General features: G+C 37.9%; 1 protein-coding gene across 4 annotated transcripts; it reads left to right on the top strand.

Annotated features, from left to right (window-relative positions):
* The first annotated feature begins 2,503 nt into the window (after positions 1 to 2,503).
* On the top strand, positions 2,504 to 15,124 carry Znf207 (zinc finger protein 207). Of its 4 annotated transcripts, none has more exons than XM_028759144.1 (12): positions 2,601 to 2,718; positions 4,852 to 4,978; positions 7,241 to 7,379; positions 8,236 to 8,403; positions 8,522 to 8,597; positions 9,030 to 9,077; positions 10,344 to 10,414; positions 10,850 to 11,007; positions 12,143 to 12,235; positions 13,167 to 13,412; positions 13,980 to 14,139; positions 14,270 to 15,124. In XM_028759144.1, the coding sequence occupies exons 1-12, from the start codon at positions 2,678 to 2,680 to the stop codon at positions 14,428 to 14,430; spliced, it is 1,488 nt and encodes a 495-aa protein (XP_028614977.1). In that variant the 5' UTR covers positions 2,601 to 2,677; the 3' UTR covers positions 14,431 to 15,124. The 4 variants fall into 4 exon arrangements, with proteins under 4 accessions (XP_028614976.1, XP_028614977.1, XP_028614978.1 ...); XM_028759142.1 differs by lacking the exon at positions 12,143 to 12,235 and having other exon boundaries at positions 2,602 to 2,718; positions 14,270 to 14,453; positions 14,671 to 15,124; XM_028759145.1 differs by lacking the exon at positions 9,030 to 9,077.
* Positions 15,125 to 19,829: the final 4,705 nt, after the last annotated feature.

Raw genomic sequence — 19,829 nt, 5'->3', positions numbered from 1 at the left:
CTACAGACCCAGCCCCTTAAGCCTCTTATATCTGATCTATATTGACAGGTTAGTAATGGCTCCTACATCCTGGGTTTGTTGAGATAATAGAAAAACACAATTTATACACACACACACACACACACACGGTAAATGTTTTGTGGATATATTCGATGACTTTACTTTTTGTTTTCTTTTTATCTTTCATTTATTTGTTTGTTATTTGTTTTATAAGACAGGGTTTCTCTGTGTAGCCCTGGCTATCCTAGAACCCTCTCTAGGCCAGGCTGGAGATCTGTCAGCCTCTGCCTCGCAGCGCTGGGATTAAAGGCATGGCTGTGACTTTAGATTTTTAAAAGCACAAGCTAGGACATTTCAGTGTCCTAGTGATTCCATTTACAGGGTTCATCTCATGAAAACATGGTGGTGTCCTGGCAACTGGCTGAACTCAGAACACGAGATTCTCTTAGATCTGAGCAAATGCAGTATGGGTTGTCCTGAAGACAGAATTCAGACAGAATTGAAATCGAACTCAAGACTTTGGGCAGCAGCATTAGAAAACCGTAAAACTAAAAAAAGGAATAGCTGGGCAATAGTGGCGCATGCCTTTAATCCCAGCACTTGGGAGGCAGAGGCAGGCAGATTTCTGAGTTTAAGGCCAGCCTGGTCTACAGACTGAGTTCCAGGACAGCCAGGGCTATACAGAAAAACCTTGTCTCGAAAAACCAAAGATAGATAGATAAATAAATAAATAAATAAATAAATAAAGGAATAATTAACCCCGACTAGCCTGGCAGTGGTGGCGCAAGCCTTTAATTCCAGCACTTGGGAGGCAGAGGCAGGCGGATTTCTGAGTTCGAGCCCAGCCTGGTCTACAGAGTGAGTTCCAGGACAGCCAGGGGTACACAGAGAAACCCTGTCTCGAAAAACAAAAACAAACAAAAAAGAAAAAAAAAAAAGAAGACAGAGGCAGATCTTTAAGTTCAAGGCTAACCTGGTCTACAAAGTGAATCTCAGAAAAGCCTGAGCTACACAGAGCAACTCTTGTCTTGAAAAGCAAAGCAAAGCAAAACAAAACAAAACAAAATGAGCATAAATAGAAATGCTGGACTATAATCCACTTTTCCCCCTCCTTTTTGCTTGTAACAGGACTTCATATTGCACCAATAGTCCAAGGTTGCTTGGAATTCACTGTTAAAGCTCAGGCCAGTCCAAGATGCTCAGGACCACACTCCTGCCTTAACCTACTGAATTCTGGGATTACAGGTATGAGCCACCATGCCAAATTCAAATCTTATTTTTTAATGAAGTTTCATATATCCCAGGCAGATCTCTAACTCATTCTGTAACTGAGGTTAGACCTTAACTCTGGATCCTCCAGCTTCAGCCTCGTGGAATTCCGATTGCAGGCATGTCCCATCTGCATTTTTTGTTTTAAAACCTTTCTGTGGTTTCGAGAGACTTCAGTAGACACAACATTCAATTCTTTTAGACTCTTCCTGTCTCTACTGCTTACTTTTGTCATATTTTCCAGAATACCTTTTGCCACCAACACTTTTTCTGTCTTGTTGCTTTCAGGTTCAAAGCCTCAAACACTGCATTTTATTAGTAATTAATTAAAAGTTCGATACATAATTCTGGAATTAGATCTCTATGTAGACCAGGAACTGGCTATGAAATAAAATTTGCCTGCCTCAGCCCTGTGAGTGTTGGGATTTAAGGCTTGTACCATGATTAGCTCACCACATCTTTTTTTTTTTGGGGGGGGGGAGGTGTCAGGCTTTGTTCCCCAGGCTAGCTTCCATGTCTTGGGCTCACAGCATTTTCTGTCTTGGTCTTCTGAGTGCTGAGACAATAGACACAAGGCCTAGGTTACTAAGATAACTTAAACTTCCTGACTTCATCTTCTTTTATTTTTCTAGACAGTCCTGTGTTCCCCAGAGCCGCTTTAGGATTGCCTTCCTTTTGAGATTCTGAAGCACTTTGCATTTCCTTTATCACTACTGCCGAACTGACCCATACTGTTTCCTTGACTGTCACTAAAATACGATGACTCTTCCTTGACCATATACGCCCCACTATCAAAAGGCAACTGATAGGAAATTTAAAACTTGGCCAGGTAACAATTCAGACGTGTGCCTTTAATCCCAGCACTGGCTGGCGGGCAGAAGAGGTGCATCTCTGTGAGTTTGAGGCCAGCTTGGTCTACATAGCGAGTTCCTATATCAACAGGGACCCTATCTCAAAAAACAAAAGCAAAACAAACAACAGCAAAAAACCCATATTGACCATGTCCTAATTAACTTCATTTATTTGTAACATATCCTTAATTATACTCGTAATCTTTTCCTCCCTTCAATTTGCGTACTGGATGGCCGACCTATTCGTCGACCCAAGCTCTAAAGAATCCGCGTACTCAGACCGGGAGCTCCACCACTACTTAACCCCATAAGATGGCGGCAGCACCTCTTCACCCACTCAGGGCTGACGACCGTGTCACGTGACTCGCCCCAGCTCTCGCCGCGGTGGCTGACGGGAGGTGGAGATAGAACGAGGGTGTCGGCCATTTTGTGTCTGTTTCCTCCGGGACGTGGTGGTGGCGGTTGGTTCGGAGAACTGTGCGATTCTCTTCTCTTTCCCCCCCACCCCCCCCAAGCTTCTTTTCGCCTCCATTCTGCCTTGTCTGTAGGGCGCAGTTATGGGTCGCAAGAAGAAGAAGCAGCTGAAGCCGTGGTGCTGGTATCCTTTGTGGGTTTGACGTGGAGGCCGAGCGTGGGTGTTCTCGCTTCTTGAGAACACAAGTCTGTTAGGTTTGAGTTAGGCCTGTTGGCAGGGCACGGCCGGACCCGCGTGCTGTGATGGCTGGGTTAGGATTTGGTTTAGTTTCTTGTAAAATGGGTTTCTTAGGGCAGGAGGGCTCCGGAGGTTGGTGGCGCTGGACTCGGTGACTCAGGAGCTTGTTTGTTGCGAGCATTGGGCCTGGAGCCCTCCCCCAAGTGCAGTCGCCCCTAAGAACTCGTGTCTCCGTTGTTTCGTTGAAGATCCCACAAAGGGACTTGAGTTTGGGATAATTGTACTAATTAACTCCTTGGATAATTGAACCGTGAATATTCCCTCCCCCTCCCTAATGGCGGAGGATTGGCTTCCGTGTCTTCCTGGCGTCTTAATCTTGGGGAAGCGTTTGCTTACTGGGTGGAGTTTCTATTATCTGTTACCCAATTTTGTCGGACTGGTTAAACGGTTGGGAAGGAAAGCAATTTTCTCGTGTTTTTTGGATAACGTATTTAATGTTAAATTTGACTTTTATCTATTACATGAAAACTTTTTCTCAAGATTTGTTATTAAAGTAGCCAAATAGCTAAAAGTCCGTCACGAATTATTTAATGCGCTTATAGAAAAAAATCTTGTGAAGTCAGAACTAGTATTGTGGATTAAATATGCGAATTTACATTTCCTGAATGCATAGACTAATATGAAACGGGAAAGAATTTTATGGATTGTTAATTGAATGTGCCATTTGTCGTGAGTTGGATAATAGAATATGAATTCCCAGTTTCATCTATATTGTATATTTAATGAATTGTCACGAAGTTGCCTTTTTTTCCCTCTTTATTTGGAATTGGGGTTCTGGTTGTCTAGAACTCTGTTTACGAGGCTGGCCTCCTACTCAGAGATCGGCACCACCACCGTCCAGCTGACACTCTTAGCATGTAGATTTGTAAATGTTGAAATAATGATTTAAAGGTCACAATATTGTGTGTGTGTTCTTTGTGACAGGGTTTGCATGTTATATTGGATCACAGAACTCTTGTTTTTTCCAAGACAGGGTTCTTCCATGTAGCCTGGGTTCCCTGGAACTTATTTTGTAGATCAAGCTGGCCTCAAATACATAGAAATCTCCCTGTTTTTGCCTCTTGAGTGCTGGGATTAAAGGCATGCACCATCAAAGCCCTGAAAAACTTTAAACACTTGTTTCTCCTGCCTCCACTCGTGCTGGGGCTATATAGGTGTGCCCTACACCCAGTATACAAAGTGCTGGGAGTTGCCCAGGCCCCATGCATGCTAGACAAGTACTCTAACAATGGAGCTATGTTCTCAGAGTAGGAGGGACATGATTTGTGTAATTTCCAAATATAAATACTAAAACTAAAATATATTAAGTTCCCTCCTTTTTTGGGGGGCGGGGTTTTTGTTTTGTTTTGTTTTTTTCTGAGACAGGGTTTCTCTGTGTGGCCCTGGCTGTCCTGGAACTCACTCTGTAGACCAGGCTGGCCTCGAACTCAGAAATCCGCCTGCCTCTGCCTCCCAAGTGCTGGGATTAAAGGCCTGTGCCACCACCGCCTGGCAAGTTCCCTCTTTTTTTACCTACACATGTATGTCAGTACATCTAGTGCTCTTGGAGGACAGAAGATCATTGGATCCCTGGGAACTGTCATTCCGGTTGTAAGCTGCCTAGTAGATACTGGGAATAGAATCTGGGTACTCTTAACCTCGGAGTCATTTTAAAGTTGCCCCATTCTCCTGTTATATGAAAGGAATTCGTTGTATTATTTATATTGAGACAGAATCTTAATTATGTAGCCCTTGGCTAGTCTGGAAACTCAAAATTGTGGGCCCGGCTGGCCTCAAACTCAGGCATGTCTGCCTCTGTCTCTTTAAGTGATGATTTTAAAGGCATATACCACCATTTTCAGCTTTCTGGTTTTTGTTTTGAGGCTTATGAGATGGAATATCTGTAGGTTGTGCCACTCTCCTGGGCTCAAGCATCCTCTTGCCTTAGATTCTAATTAGGTAGTTTCTACCCAACTTTTGTTTGCTTTTGTTGGCAGCCGGGTTATTTTTGTCCAGTTTATTAACCTTAATGTTGACCAGGTATTGTAACAGAGATTTTGATGATGAGAAGATCCTTATACAGCACCAAAAAGCAAAGCATTTTAAATGCCATATATGCCATAAGAAATTGTACACAGGGCCTGGCTTAGCTATTCATTGCATGCAGGTAAGAATTTCTCTTCTTTTTTAACTTGTCCCATTGTGATTTGTAACCACATGAAGAATATTGAATTTGTCTTTGGGATTTGTTTATTGTTATTGTTTATGTATTAGGTAAGTAGCCAAGTCTACTTTAAAAACTCAGGTATGTGTTCTTTCTTTTTGGGGAGGTGGTAGGGATAGAACTCACTTGCTAAGCACAAGCTGTGTCACAGGAGTCTATGTCTGTTCTGTGGCCATTAAGATAAGTGGACTGTTATATCTTTGAGACAAGGTCTCTTTTATTTAGTATTTATTCTAGGTGACTGACCTAGAACTTATGTATACCAGGCTACCCACAAAGTGTTCAGTTTTTTGTGTGATGAGTATACTAGAACACACTCTACTTGGAAGTGTTGTGTTGTTCGGTGTTCAAATTGCTTGCTTGTTTTTCCCCCCTTTTTTTTTGTAGATTTGTACACACAGTGTGGGTACTTGGAGAGGCTGGGAGGTGTTTTGTGGAGCACTGCTGTGAGCTCTTATTTGGGTGACAGAAATTGAACTCAAGTCATTTGGAGAGCTGCTAACTTCTGAGTTCTTAAGCTTTTCTTGAGGCTTTTTTTTTTTTTTTTTTTTTTTTTTTGGTTTTTCGAGACAGGGTTTCTCTGTATAGCCCTGGGTGCCCTGGAACTCACTTTGTAGACCAGGCTGGCCTTGAACTCAGAAATCTGCCTGCCTCTGCCTCCCAAGTGCTGGGATTAAAGGCGTGTGCCACCACTGTCTGGCTTGAGTTTTTTCATAATGAAATAATGAACGTTTCAGAATTTGTATTTTTGCATACTGGTGTCATAGTTTATACAGTTGTAGTTTAATGATAGATCCTTTGCCTAGCATCTTTGAGGCCCTGGATTTGACCTTTATTTAGTATTTTTTTTTCTCCTTTGCATTATTGTAGTAGCCATTTTGGTGCATCCATATATGTTAACTTGCTTAACAATTAATTAATTGTATGGCCTTTAAGTGCTCATCAGTACACAGTTGGTCTTAGAGGGCAGAAGATGTCATCCCCTAGGCTTGGAGTTACAGATAGTGATGAGCTATCAGATGTGGGTGCTGCAAACCAAAGCCTGTTTCTCTACAGGAACAGTAGTATATGTCCTTAACCTCTGAACCATCTCCAGCTTCATTAACTTATTGTGTGCCCTTGGGAGTTTGTGGGAGGACTAGGAGTCTGACTCTTTTGGAGACAAGATTTCTCTCTGTAGGCCTGGATGTCCTGGAATTGATTTTGTAGACTAGACTGACCTCAAACTCACAGATTTATATTGTGGAAGAAACTATCTGTCTCATCATAAATGATAGAGAAAATGAAAACAAGACAACTAATAAGACTAGGGAAGCTGTCAGATGAGAAGAGATCTGAAGCCGGGCAGTGGTGGCGCACACCTTTGATCCCAGCACTTGGGAGGCAGAGGCCAGCCTGGTCTACAGAGTGAGTTCTGGGACAGCCAGGGCTACACAGAGAAACCCTGTCTCTAAAAATGAAAAAAAAAAAAAAGAAAGAAAGAAAAAGAAAAAAGAAAGAAATAACATATAACATCTCTCACCCCAATTCTGAGGTTGACCTAAAGCCCACAAAAGAAGAGATCTGAAAAGAAGTGAATAATTCCAAAGAATAGCAAAATAAAAGACCTTTGGTTTATAGGATTTTCCTGTACTATTTCTTGGTTTTTGTTTTTGTTTTTTTTTCCGAGACAGCGTTTCTCTGTGTAGCCTTGGCGGTCCTGGAACTAACTCTGTAGACCAGGCTAGCCTCGAACTCAGAAATCCGCCTGCCTCTGCCTCCCAAGTGCTGGGATTAAAGGCGTGTGCCGCCATCGCCCGGCTAAGTTTGTTATTCTGGATGAAAGGAAATTTATTTAAGAAGTAAATATAGTACGCTTTGATGTTTGTATGCATCTGTAGCACTTTGCTGTCAATCTGATCCTTCATCATTCTAGGTTTATTTTCACTTGTTCTGCCATTACTAAACAACAACTTTGGCCCAGTTTTTACTGTTTTGAGATAGGATATCTCTGTAGCCCTTACTATTCTGGAACTCATTCTTCATACCATGCTGGCCTCAGACTCAGATCTGCCTGCTTCTGTCTCCAAGTGCTGAGATTGAGATTAAAGAGTGCCTCCACTGTCCAGAAGAAAGTTTTAGGGTAGATTCATTAATTATCATAAGTAGTCAGTTGAGTAATTTCTAGTTTTTTTTTTTTTAAACTTTTTTATTTTGTTTTTTAAGGTACATAAAGAAACCATAGATGCAGTACCAAACGCAATACCTGGGAGAACAGACATAGAGTTGGAAATATATGGCATGGAAGGTATTCCAGAAAAAGATATGGATGAAAGACGTCGACTTCTTGAACAGAAAACACAAGGTAAGATTTGCAGGTATATTAAAATACATTTTCACATTGAGAGTATTGCCATTTTGAGGCTTGAATTGAAGGCTGTGCATCACTGTACTCAGCTCCCAAATTTTAATATGTAAGTTTTTACTTAATCTCTTTGGGTGCTTTACTTGTACCTATGTCTGGATTCCACTGTGTCTGGTGCCCACGAAGGACAAAAGATGGTGTCTGATTCCCAAAAACTGGGATTACAACTGGCTCTGAGTTGCTTTGTGTGTGCTGGGAACTGAGCCTAAACCATCTTATCTCTTCAGCCCTGCCAATTCTAATCTTGAGTTATGTTTTGCTTCATGTTCAACTGTAATTGGTGTCATTTGTTTTGGGATATCAAGCTGTGTACTGTGCAGATGACAGAAAGGGTTATTTAATCTCTTACACATATTTATTTATTTATTTATTTATTTATTTATTTATTTATTTTGGTTTGGTTTTTCGAGACAGGGTTTCTCTGTGTAGCCCTGGCTGTCCTGGAACTCACTCTGTAGACCAAGCTAGCCTCGAACTCTCGAACTTAGAAATCCGCCTGCCTCTGCCTCCCAAGTGCTGGGATTAAAGGCGTGGGCCACCACCGCCCGGCTTATTTTGACTTTTAAAAGTTATTTTATGTGTATGAATGTTTTATTTGTATGTCTGTATCACTTGGGAGCTGGTGCCTAAGAGGGGCAGAAGAAGGTGTTGGATCCTCTTGAACGGGAGTAATTCACAGAGGTCTATCTGCCTCTGCCTCCAAAATACTAAGTCATGGGCAAAATTACTTATTTTTTTTTTTAAAGTTATTTTCCTCTTTGACGTGTGAAAATGAATTAAAACCTTTTCTTGGCAGAGAGTCAAAAAAAGAAGCAACAAGATGATTCTGATGAGTATGATGATGACGAATCTGCAGCCTCAACTTCCTTCCAGCCACAGCCTGTTCAACCTCAGCAAGGTTATATCCCACCAATGGCTCAGCCAGGACTGCCTCCAGTTCCAGGGGCACCAGGAATGCCTCCAGGTAACCCAAGACTCGTTAAAATGTATCCTTCAAAATGAGGACTTCATTGATAAGATGCAAGTATTACTTCCTCTTGTTTAATTTCCAATGCTAACCTTGTTGCTGAAACAATTTGTAGGCATACCTCCATTGATGCCAGGTGTTCCTCCCCTGATGCCAGGCATGCCTCCAGTTATGCCAGGAATGCCACCTGGGTAAGCAAACTTCCAGCTGGGTTGTGGGCTTGGGCCTTTTGTAACTTGGATGCTATGATTTAAATATTACTTTCATTTTTTTGCTTCTTTAAGATTTATAGAGCCCATATCTTTATTTCTAATAAGGGGTCAGTAAATATGAGACGTTTTCCTCTAAGGAAAGTAGGTTTTTGGGTAGTAGGATAAATGTAGGAAACCATCTGTTTCAGTTGCATTTGCTGTAATTAAAGTATTGATTATAGTTTTGAATGTCTCAGTTATGGAAAAGGGAATTGTAAATGATTTACAAAAGCATCAGAAACTAAAATGAAGTTGAGGTATATTTATTGCCCATCACTTTTACTTAGTTGGTTATGAAAGGTGTACAGTACACTTTCCCACTGTATTCTGAAAATCACAGTTAGATTTTGATTTTGTCATACATTTTCACAGATTGCATCATCAGAGAAAATATACCCAGTCATTTTGCGGTGAAAACATGTAAGCATCTCATTCATAATGTAATTCAGGAGGTATAATAATAATAATCATAATGTCATTTGTATGTGTGTTTAATGATATTTATTCAGTTGACTTAGGACATTTTCTAATTTTCCTCACCCAAACTTTAAACTCTGTTAGCTCATTGACACATCTTTTTAAAGTAGAAAATTAAAACACTTCTGAGAAAATAGACATGTTAAAATAATTTTCCTCCCAGGTGTGATAGCCCTGATTTTAGTCTCAGAACTTGGGAGGCAAATGCAGGCAAATCCCTTTGGATATGAGGTAGACTATTTTACATATTTTTAGGTCACCCTGGGCTACATAGATTCCATCACAAAAGGGAAAAAAAACTTTTTTCTAAATATGCAAATGGCTTTCTTGAGCTATTATTAGGTAGTAAGACCCAATAATAAGAGGTAATACCTATAATCTATTTCTAATTATCCTATATAGAATATCTATACTCTGCCATCATGCTTTTTATTATAGAAGGTAATAAAATTTTCATCTAATTAGGATTTATATATAGAAACTAAATTCTGATTAATATACCTCAGTGGTAGAAGGCATGTGTAACATGCACCAGGCACTGTGTTATAGCCCCAACAACAACAAAAAAAAGCCACCAAAGCACAAATTAAGTTCATATACTTGTAATCTAACGTATTGAAGTAAATTGGACACTGACTGAACTTTGAAGGTGAGCCCTTTTTTTTTAAGGGGAAACTAAATATGGGTTGTGTTTTTAAATCATGGTTTGTTGTTAGGAAATAAAAGTTTATATAATCTGAGCTTATATTTACTAATATTGGTGATGATTTTTTTCCTTGTTCCTCCCAGACTGAATTTTTTACTCCTCAATGGACAATTCAAATAGAAATGTTTCTATTTATGTTCTATGTGCATATTTTTCAAGTAGAACAAAAACTTTCCAGTTAAAACATTTACTAGATGGGGCCTCCTGTGCATATTTTCAAGAATACCATTGGATCTCAGTAACCTTGTTTTGCCATTGGTGTTTACCCCCAGGGTATCCATACCCCTGCCTCTTAATGGTAAACTAAAAAGTTTGTAGTATGTTTGTTATGGTAGAATAATTATAGTGTATGGTACATTCTTGTGGCTTGATTGATTTGATTTTAGTACTTGAGATATTCAAGTTTGTTTAGTGTTTTGTAATTGCCAAAAAAAGTTTTGAGATTATACTGCTAGTTAATATTTTTTGTTTTTATTTTTTTTCTTAAATTTTACCTTTAATAGAATGATGCCAATGGGTGGAATGATGCCACCTGGACCTGGAATACCACCTCTGATGCCGGGTATGCCACCAGGTATGAAGTGTTAAACAATTGCTTTTGTGATGTGTCTGGTAGCATTTATTCCTAAGTTTGTAATGCTCTTACATGTTGAAAGAAGCTTGATGAATGGTTTGGGTGTGATGCTATACAGTCTCAATACCTTCACTTTAATTCTAGCAGAGGTAGTCTGGTATCTAGAGCTCCAGACTAGCCTGTGCATGCATAGCTGCTCCAGGCCAGCTAGGGCTATGTAATGAGATACTGCTTCAGAAACCAAAGTTGGACAAAACGGTGATAACTAGTAAGTTTATAGGTGGTGTCTAGTGATACTAGTTTACACTTCAGTTTCTAAAATTGTAAAATGAAGAGACAGTTTAAAGAACTATTGTGAGGAACAAATGTAATCATAGAATTATTTTTGTTTGTAGTATGTTTTTTTTAAATTCTTGGGAATCATTTTTGCTTTAGGTATGCCTCCACCTGTTCCACGTCCTGGAATTCCTCCAATGACTCAAGCACAGGCTGTTTCAGCACCAGGTATTCTTAATAGACCACCTGCACCAACAGCAGCAGTACCTGCTCCACAGCCTCCAGTTACTAAGCCTCTTTTCCCCAGTGCTGGACAGGTAAGGTGAAATTCTTGAAAAGGAGTGCATTGTATATTTAAGGTAAAATAGACTTGTTCACAGATATCTTTGAAATTGTTACAGGTTAATTTCTTAAATAAAAAATTTAGTATGTGTTACATTAAAATGTAGCCTATCATTTGCTATGTTTATACCTTGATTTCCTCTGTTCACAGCAGGTAGTAAGGAATCAGATATTATTTTTCCAGAGATGTGGATTCTTTCTTCTTGCTGTAGCTAGATGTGAAAGTTGAATTTCTGAGGACTAACATAAATGATGTTTCCAGGTCCTCCTTTGCCTTGTTGAAGGGAATAGAATTAGGTTGGAGCCAATAATGAGTTCAATAAGACCACAGCAGGCTGGGTGGTAGTGGCACATGCCTTTGAACACGGCTCTCAAGATCAGAGTCAGATGGGTCTCTTGAATTAAAGGACAGCAAGTTCTGGGAAGTGGGGGCTACATAGAAACCCTGTGAAAATCAAACCAAGACTACAGGAAGACATTGGTGGGTGTTTGTTCTCATTTACAACTCTAGTAAATTGCAGTGCGACACTAGAGTTGAAAGAGCATCATTTAGTGACATTTAATACAGTTACTTGCTTCCATCAATTTCTAGAAGATGATTGGGCTAGATACATGATGGCCAAAATGTTTCCACGTGTCATTTAGAATTAAAAGGATAAAGTTTTCTTTTAAAGCATTAACGCCCTTAGATTTTTCTCTTTCTCACTGTTTCTGGGTGTGAAATTTTAGTTGCCTAAATTTACATTCTTGTGGTAATGGAGATTTTACTTATGGACATGTTAAACTCAGAATCTGTAGGCTCATTGTGAAGAGCATCTGCATAGAGAACTGTCATTTTCAGTTAAGATTCTTGAACTATTGCAATGTCAAACATTTAAGTTTAGAAAAGAAACTTATGTTTAACTAGTTGTATTGGTGTAGAGATACTTTTTGGAGGCGTGTACTTTTTTCTGTTTATTGGAAAATGCGTTAACTCTGCCTCTTTAATGACATTTGATTGCATTACAATCTGCATTTATAAAAAATGCAATCTATACTAAAAGTGCCACATGGCATGTTTCACCCATTTGTTCGGAGACGGTTCATTGTTTCCTTTCTTTTATGCTACAGATGGGGACACCTGTAACAAGCTCAAGTACAGCTTCATCCAATTCAGAAAGTCTGTCTGCATCTTCTAAAGCTCTGTTTCCTAGCACAGCACAAGTACGCAGGAAGTTGCAGTTTAAAATTGTTAAAATGGCTTTACAACTTAACCCTTTGGACCCTTTATGAAAGCTTAATCTTATCAATATATTTAGTTTTTTTTAAGAAGTAAAACAAATACCAAAACTTGAATGGTGTTTGCAAATTTGAATTCATATTAATGACTCCAACAAAATACTCTAAACTTCTGTGGCTCTAAAGGGTTAAAAGCATGTGAGCAGTAATGAACTATAGTGGCCAATGGATAGCCTGATGCATGGTTAAGCTACTTTTGATTCATGGTGTTTTAATGTGTCACATCTTTATATAAGAAATTCACTCTGCATTTGTTTCTAAAGTTGACTTAGTTAACATTTTAAGCACTTTTATTATGAAAGTAGTATGTGTTAACTTTATTTAGAGCCTGCGCCATTAACCCTTGGGTTTATACCGTGTTCTAGTCATTACTAATTGGAAGGGTAGTGTGCTGCTCTCTAGAACACCTGCATAGTTGGTGACACTAACGAGTCACTGGTACTGTGGGGTCTTTAATGCTTACTAAGAGGTTTATTGTCGCAGCCTGTAGTTTCAATATTTTGAGCTGCTTAAAAGCTGAAGTACTTTAAATTTACGAGAATAAAAGCAGTTGCATTTAATATTTCATGATTCTATAGCAAGTGAAAAAGGAATACAAAGCATTGTAAATTAAGGTTTTTTTGGAGAGTAGGTGTAAGACATCTGAGAAATATAGTAATTTCAGCCCAGTATCTTGAATTTTGCAAAATATTTATCAGACACTTAACTTGGTTTTGGTTTCATTTGAAGTTTGATCTGTTTGATGATGTTGGTGTCATACATACACACACACACACAAAACACACACACATATGGTTTTCTGTTATACTCAACTTTGGATGTTGACATTTATTAATAAAGGATTGTTACTTTACAGGCTCAGGCAGCTGTCCAAGGACCTGTTGGTACAGATTTTAAGCCCTTAAATAGTACTCCTGCAGCAACAACTACAGAACCCCCAAAGCCTACATTCCCTGCTTATACACAGTCTACAGCTTCAACCACTAGTACAACAAACAGTACTGCAGCAAAACCAGCAGCTTCAATAACAAGTAAGCCTGCTACACTTACAACCACCAGTGCAACCAGTAAGTTGATCCATCCAGATGAGGATATATCACTGGTAAGTTGTTTGTAGTCTTTTGTTAGTATTGATCTTTACTAGTATTGTTTGATCGAAAATCATAGTAACCTGCCCATTGGAGAAGTTTTTATTTGTATTTACATGGTCTTCACTGACTTTAAATCTTCCCAAATGGTTTTCATTTATTTTTTTGGAAGCCATAGAAAGGAATATTCATGTTTTGGTCTCATATTCCTAACCTCTTATTTCTAAAAGAAAAGACAGTATGCTCGGTTTTTATTCTTCTAAAAGAGTGTTTACACATAAATTTGCTTGTACTGATTGACAAAACAGTTGAGTGTTAAGAGTCTACAAATTCTTTCTAGTCTCACAAATGAATTTCATTTGATAGAAAGTTAATACTTAGATTTGTAAGTTTTGTGAACTCAGCCATGTTCTAATGTAAAAATAGGTAAGATCATAAGGCATGAAGATTTTAAATAGCAGTATTGATTTGTTTGATCAATAGTAATTACTGAAGAATAATTTTGTACTAAAATGACTAGGATTTTCGATATTTGTCTTCCTGCAACCTTGTTAGACATTGTACATTATTTTTATTCTCAGGAAGAAAGAAGGGCACAGTTACCTAAATATCAGCGAAATCTTCCTCGTCCGGGACAAACTCCAATTGGTAATCCACCAGTTGGACCAATTGGGGGTATGATGCCACCACAGCCGGGCATACCACAGCAGCAAGGAATGAGACCACCAATGCCACCTCATGGTACTCTTTCCCCTCTCCCCCCTTGCTTTCTTTGGTGACCGGGGTTGGGGGTAGGGGGAGAGAGGGAAATATTTAAAAGCACAATACAGAGACTAACTTCATATATCTATATATTGTGGTATTTTTTTAGGTCAGTATGGTGGTCATCATCAAGGCATGCCGGGTTATCTTCCTGGTGCAATGCCACCGTATGGACAGGGACCACCAATGGTGCCCCCTTACCAAGGTGGGCCTCCTCGACCTCCAATGGGAATGAGACCTCCTGTAATGTCGCAAGGTGGCCGTTACTGATCTTACTTCATCAAGTCTAATAGGTTTGGAGATTAAACCTTTTCTCAACTTGTGCTGTTTATATAAACAAGCTTCCGTCTATAAGGCTTCATTGTGACTTTAACAAACATAATCTTCCCACATACCAGGAACTATTGGACATTTATTTGACATGGGAGAAATTATTTGGAATAATAAAACAGGAACTTTTCCTGAAGTTGCAATTTATACTGTATGGCTTCTTTTTCATGTTTCATCTAGGTTTTTAGAAGTGAAGTATAGTAAATTTGGTTCGTTAAATTGTGAAGGCGCTGGAATTACATGAACATACCACCTTAAATAAAGGCAAGTTCTGTAAGATTACATTGCTATTTGTAAAGTTATGCCTTCGCAGCATTTCCAATGCTGTTGGACTTCATGTCCCCAACCTAGCTTGGTGAGGGTTGTAACTGTTTCAAAGTACTTGTACATTGGAGGTTTGAATGTGTAACAATATTTAATGTAATTAGAGAGTTCCTCCTGTTGCAGGGTTAAGAAAACTAGCCCATTATTATGGTCATGTGACTTTTCTGTACTGTTAAACTTCATTGTAATAAAATGAGACAAAAGTTTATGCCTTTTTATTCATAACCCAGCTGTGGACCACTGCCTGAAAGGTTTGTACAGATGCATGCCACAGTAGATGTCCACATAATAAAACTCAGTTACCAATACAGTTTTGATACATGATTGAATTCTTTAAGTTGTAGATTTTTTTAGCTACATGTTTTAGAATATAACAGTATATACAAAATTCTTGTTAATGTGTCTGTTGACAGAAACTTATAGACACATGAATCATTACATAATGGATATGAAAACTTATGTGTCACTGTTTTACATCTTTTGGTTTCACAATGTAAACTTCACATTTTCTTGTTAGATTGTTTAGAGCCTAGTGCCAGACCCATTCATTTTCTTTTAATTAATTGTAAGACTTCAGGTGCCAGTTGAATAGTTTATGAACCTCAGAAGCTATCCAGGTGCAAGCTTCTAGAAGCTTTTGTGCATGCTTTTTGTGTTAATGGTTTGATATAGGTTAAATTGTGTTGTGTTTCTTATACAGTGTTCAAAAGTTTTTTATTATACTCCTTCGAGGTTATGTTACTTGAGATTAGATAGGTAACCTCTGTTTCCTCTGTAAAGCCAAATGATTTGACTGGTATTATGATCGTTGGAAATTTTGGATGTTGACTTTTTCCTATAGAAAGTTTTACTGTAGGGTTGATTATGTCTCTGCATAGTGCCTCTTACAGCTTTTGCTGACATCTTTTCTGATTTCAGGGAAGATGGGGCTTGGGTAGGTTTATGATCAGTTATGATCAGTATCAGGTGATCTGTACACTGTAGTTACTCATAAGGAATATAGGTTGATTTGATTTTAAAAGTCTGAGGAAATGCTAACCATCTTTAATGATTTCTATGAAGGGTATTAGATAAAAAATGTGACAACAAGAGTTATCTTAAATTTTTAGGAATTTGGAAAGTTAAAACAAGTAAAGTTCATTCAGAGATGTGACAAATAATTTAAAGGTAAATGCCGTGTTTAGTCTGGTATTTACTGCACTGATTGTGTGCCTCTGCTGTAGTTACTGTGAGGTACAGAAAGTTCCAGCTTCTAATGAAAACATTCATATAGACCAGAAAAGAGTTCCTGCCAGCAGCTAAATTACATATCACTTCTTCACCTGAATACCTGGCTAAAACTAAAGTTTTAAAAATTTTATATATTTCTTTTGCTGGCAGCACATATTTCATACTGCCAAAGAAAAGCCTATATTGAAAATATTAAGGTTTACCTTGGCAATGGTGGTGCATACAGAGGCAAGTGCATCTCTCTTGAGTTGTAGGCCATCCAGGGCTACAGTGTGAGTTCCAGGGAGTAAAGGCTACACAAAGAAAACGTATCTCAAAAAAAAAAAAAAAAAAAAAAATGAGGACTGGAGAGATGGCTCAGTGGTTAAGAGCACGGACTGCTCTTCCAAAGGTCCTGAGTTCAATTCCCAGCAACCATATGATGGTTCACAACCATCTGTTAAAGGTATCTGATGCCCTCTTCTGGTGTGTCTGGAAACAACTACAGTGTACTCATATAAATAAAAAATAAAATCTTTAAAAAAAGAATCAAAACAAAATACTACCTTTTAAAAAAGATGGCAAGATTAAGTTTAGAATGATTTAGAAATGCTTTCTTCTAAAACAAGACATTTCAGAATTTCATGAATTTGATTATCAGAAAACTGAAGTATTGGTAGAACTTTAAGAACTACACAAAGCTTAACATTTGTATTTTGTTCAAAGAACAAGATGACAGGACATATTTTCTGAAGTCTACAACTTACAAGTAAAAGAATCCTAATTATTTAAAATTTTGTGTGTTATATAAAATTTTAATTATGTATAATGTATGTTTTGTAGCTGCATGGGTCAGGATTGGTATCCATTTAGTATGTTGTTGAAAGTATAATTTTTGCATGCATCAAGAATAATTCAGCTTCTAGAAAATGCTGCTTACCTAATTGCTTCTGGGGTCCATAGTGTGGTTAAATCATAAGTGTAACAAATTTGAAGTGGTTTACACTTTCAGATGGCCTCACAAGAAGGCTGCTTTCAGTTACATCCTGTACATCCCTGTACAACATTAATGAAGCTGTAAAATAAATAAGCCCATCAGCTTCCATCCACTTGTTTGAGTGAGTTAAAAAACAAAAGTCTGGCACTAGTTTCTACTCTGTTTTATTGCTGATAGAAAAAAGACGAACAGATGAGGATCGACTTCTGAGTGACTTGTGGAGTTACCACTTAATTTGTCTCCTTACTATTAAAGTAATTTCATACCACTTGTTAGGGGGAGAACACCTATTTGACTGTTCAGATTACACATTGAACTTAAAGTGAGTTTAATGAATTACTTATGGAAAGCTCCAAGAAATAAGTTTGAACTCACAATGCAGTTGTAGACAAAAAGACCTGCTCTTTTTCTGTTGCTTGCTTGATCATTGGGACTTAAAAAAAAATGATGCATGTCTTTTTTAATTAATTGGGTGATGTTTTTCTAAAATTAAAATTTTCTTCTTCCTATAGCCCTGCCATAGGACAGGCTGAGGCTGAGTCTCAGTGTTGCCCTGCTCAGTCTGAGGCAAGTGGGATTTATTTATTACTTACAGGGGCTTTCACAGCTTTATGGCTGTTGGATATTTATGTCCCCAAACTTGCAGCAAGTTTGGTGAAGGCCCCTACATTTAATTAAACTTAGGTTTTTATATTCCTTTGGCAGAGGAGGCTCTATATTAATATTCACGTTTGACTGTGGTGTTAATAAGCATAAATAATAAGTATTGTTTTATTACATAATATTTAAAGCTTTATGAACCTTAGTAAATTCATCATTTTACATTCTTGATTTGGAGGCCTGATATGTTTCATTCAAATTTTTACTTTGACCTCTAGGAAAATCATTGGTTGTTTTTTACTTAAAGTTAAATTTAACCTCAGGGATAAGTTTAATAATTTGAATTGTCACAGGATACTGAAGTTTGTTCTAAATCCCAAGCTTATATTGAACATCAAGGTGGTAAGGTCATCTGGAAATGCTTATGCTCTTTAATGTTCTCAAATCTCACCACACTAGAGCAAATGTTAATGTAGAGCCCTGTAATGAGTGGGAGGATGATTTGTCTGTGCTTGTGTGGTATGTATGGGTGTAGACTACAGGTGTGGTATTATAAAAAGGGTTTGGGTATTACATGTCTCAATGGAAAGATAACTAATTTTCTAGTAGCCAAACTGAAATTGAGTCATGTGATAAATATGAAACTAGTTTGGAATCTTTGGCAGTTACATACATTTTCAGGTTTTACTGAGCAGTGCTTTATGTAATGCACACACCACATTTGTTTTCAAGTAGGATTTGCTTTGATTTTGGTGTTAAGAACTCCCATGTTGGGTAATGGGGTGGTGGCAGAAAGTAGCTTCTAACTTGTTTATTCCTTACACCAGACTGGGAACAGATTTTAATCCTTTTTTAGTTGTGGTTTTGTGGTTATTTTATTTTGATTTTAGATTTTGAGGTGAGGTTTCTCTGTACAGCCCTAGCTGTTGGTCTGAAACTCTTGTTTACAAGGCTGGCCTAAAACTCAGGGATCTGCCTGCCTCTCTGCCTCCCCAGTATTGTGATTAAAGGCTTGAGCCAGGACACCCAGCAAGATTTTAATGCTTTTAGGAACTACTGTTTCCATGTTAATGTTCCACTGGAACTTTTAGTAAGTTACAGGTTTTCTTTTTTATACTTGTTAAATGGACTTCACGGTACTTTAATCATAGGGTGCTTATCCAATATGTACAAGACCTTGGATTTCATTCCCACCACCATTTAACAACTGTGACTGGAGGTATATTTTTTATCATGTATCCACCCTGCTCTAGTATATTTTAACCTCTTGAAGTTGCCTCACCCAATTATAAGTTAAAATTAAAATAGGTTCTTATCTTCTTGAATATATGGGTGGGGGAGCCATTTACTAATGATGATACATTTGTTTTATAATGAATACCAAATCATTCTTTGCACTTGGCTGTATTCCTAACAGTTGGGAATTTGAGGTAGGAAGATTGCTGTGAGTTTGGGGTCAGCCTGGATTACAGAGTATAAAACCCTGACAAGGTGGGGATGGGATTGTTGATAATATGTCCTTTGGTGTCATTTTGGTTCAGTGACCCAGAGAACCAGTTCAGAATTATGTAGTTTTCAGGTTTCTGTAAAGCACACTGGTAAAACTTGATAAATAATACTGACTTCTCTTTGTTGAGATACAGTTTTGGGTAAGCGGATGAATGTGGGATTTGTACATTTGTATTGGTTAGAATTTACTAGGTATATACTTTAAATTTTTAATAAATATGATACGTATTTTTAAAGATAACATCTTCCTGTGTAATAGTAGTGGTGTCTTCTTCAAAAGTGAAACTTTTTTTGTATCTTATGGAAATTTTACTTAAAGGATAGTGAAGTGACGAGTGTACAAGTAAACTATTGAGTAAAATAATTCCCTGTTGTCTGTCCTGGCTTCCTCATGAAACTGAGGGTTTCTGCTATCTCTTTAACCTTTGACAATATTTTGGTGGGTTTTTTTTTTGTTTTTGTTTTTCTGTTTCTTTTTTTTGTCTTGTCATCTAGGTAATTTTTAATAATCTTGTTTATAGTAATCTAACTTTGTGATAATCCTTTGTAAAATAAGCATTTTAGCAATATAGAGTCACATGTAATCTCTGGATTTTCATAATACTGAATTTTCAAAACCAGTACCGTAAACTCTTAGACATCCTCAATAGAACATTGTTAATTATTTGGATAAATTCATAGGAATTAGAAAAAGATCGTG

This window comes from Grammomys surdaster, unplaced genomic scaffold (genome assembly GCF_004785775.1).
Source record: "Grammomys surdaster isolate TR1022 unplaced genomic scaffold, NIH_TR_1.0 126278, whole genome shotgun sequence".
Classification (NCBI taxonomy): Eukaryota; Metazoa; Chordata; class Mammalia; order Rodentia; family Muridae; genus Grammomys; species Grammomys surdaster.
The sequence above is the reverse complement of the archived record's forward strand: the minus strand, read 5'-3'. Positions and strand labels throughout refer to the sequence as shown.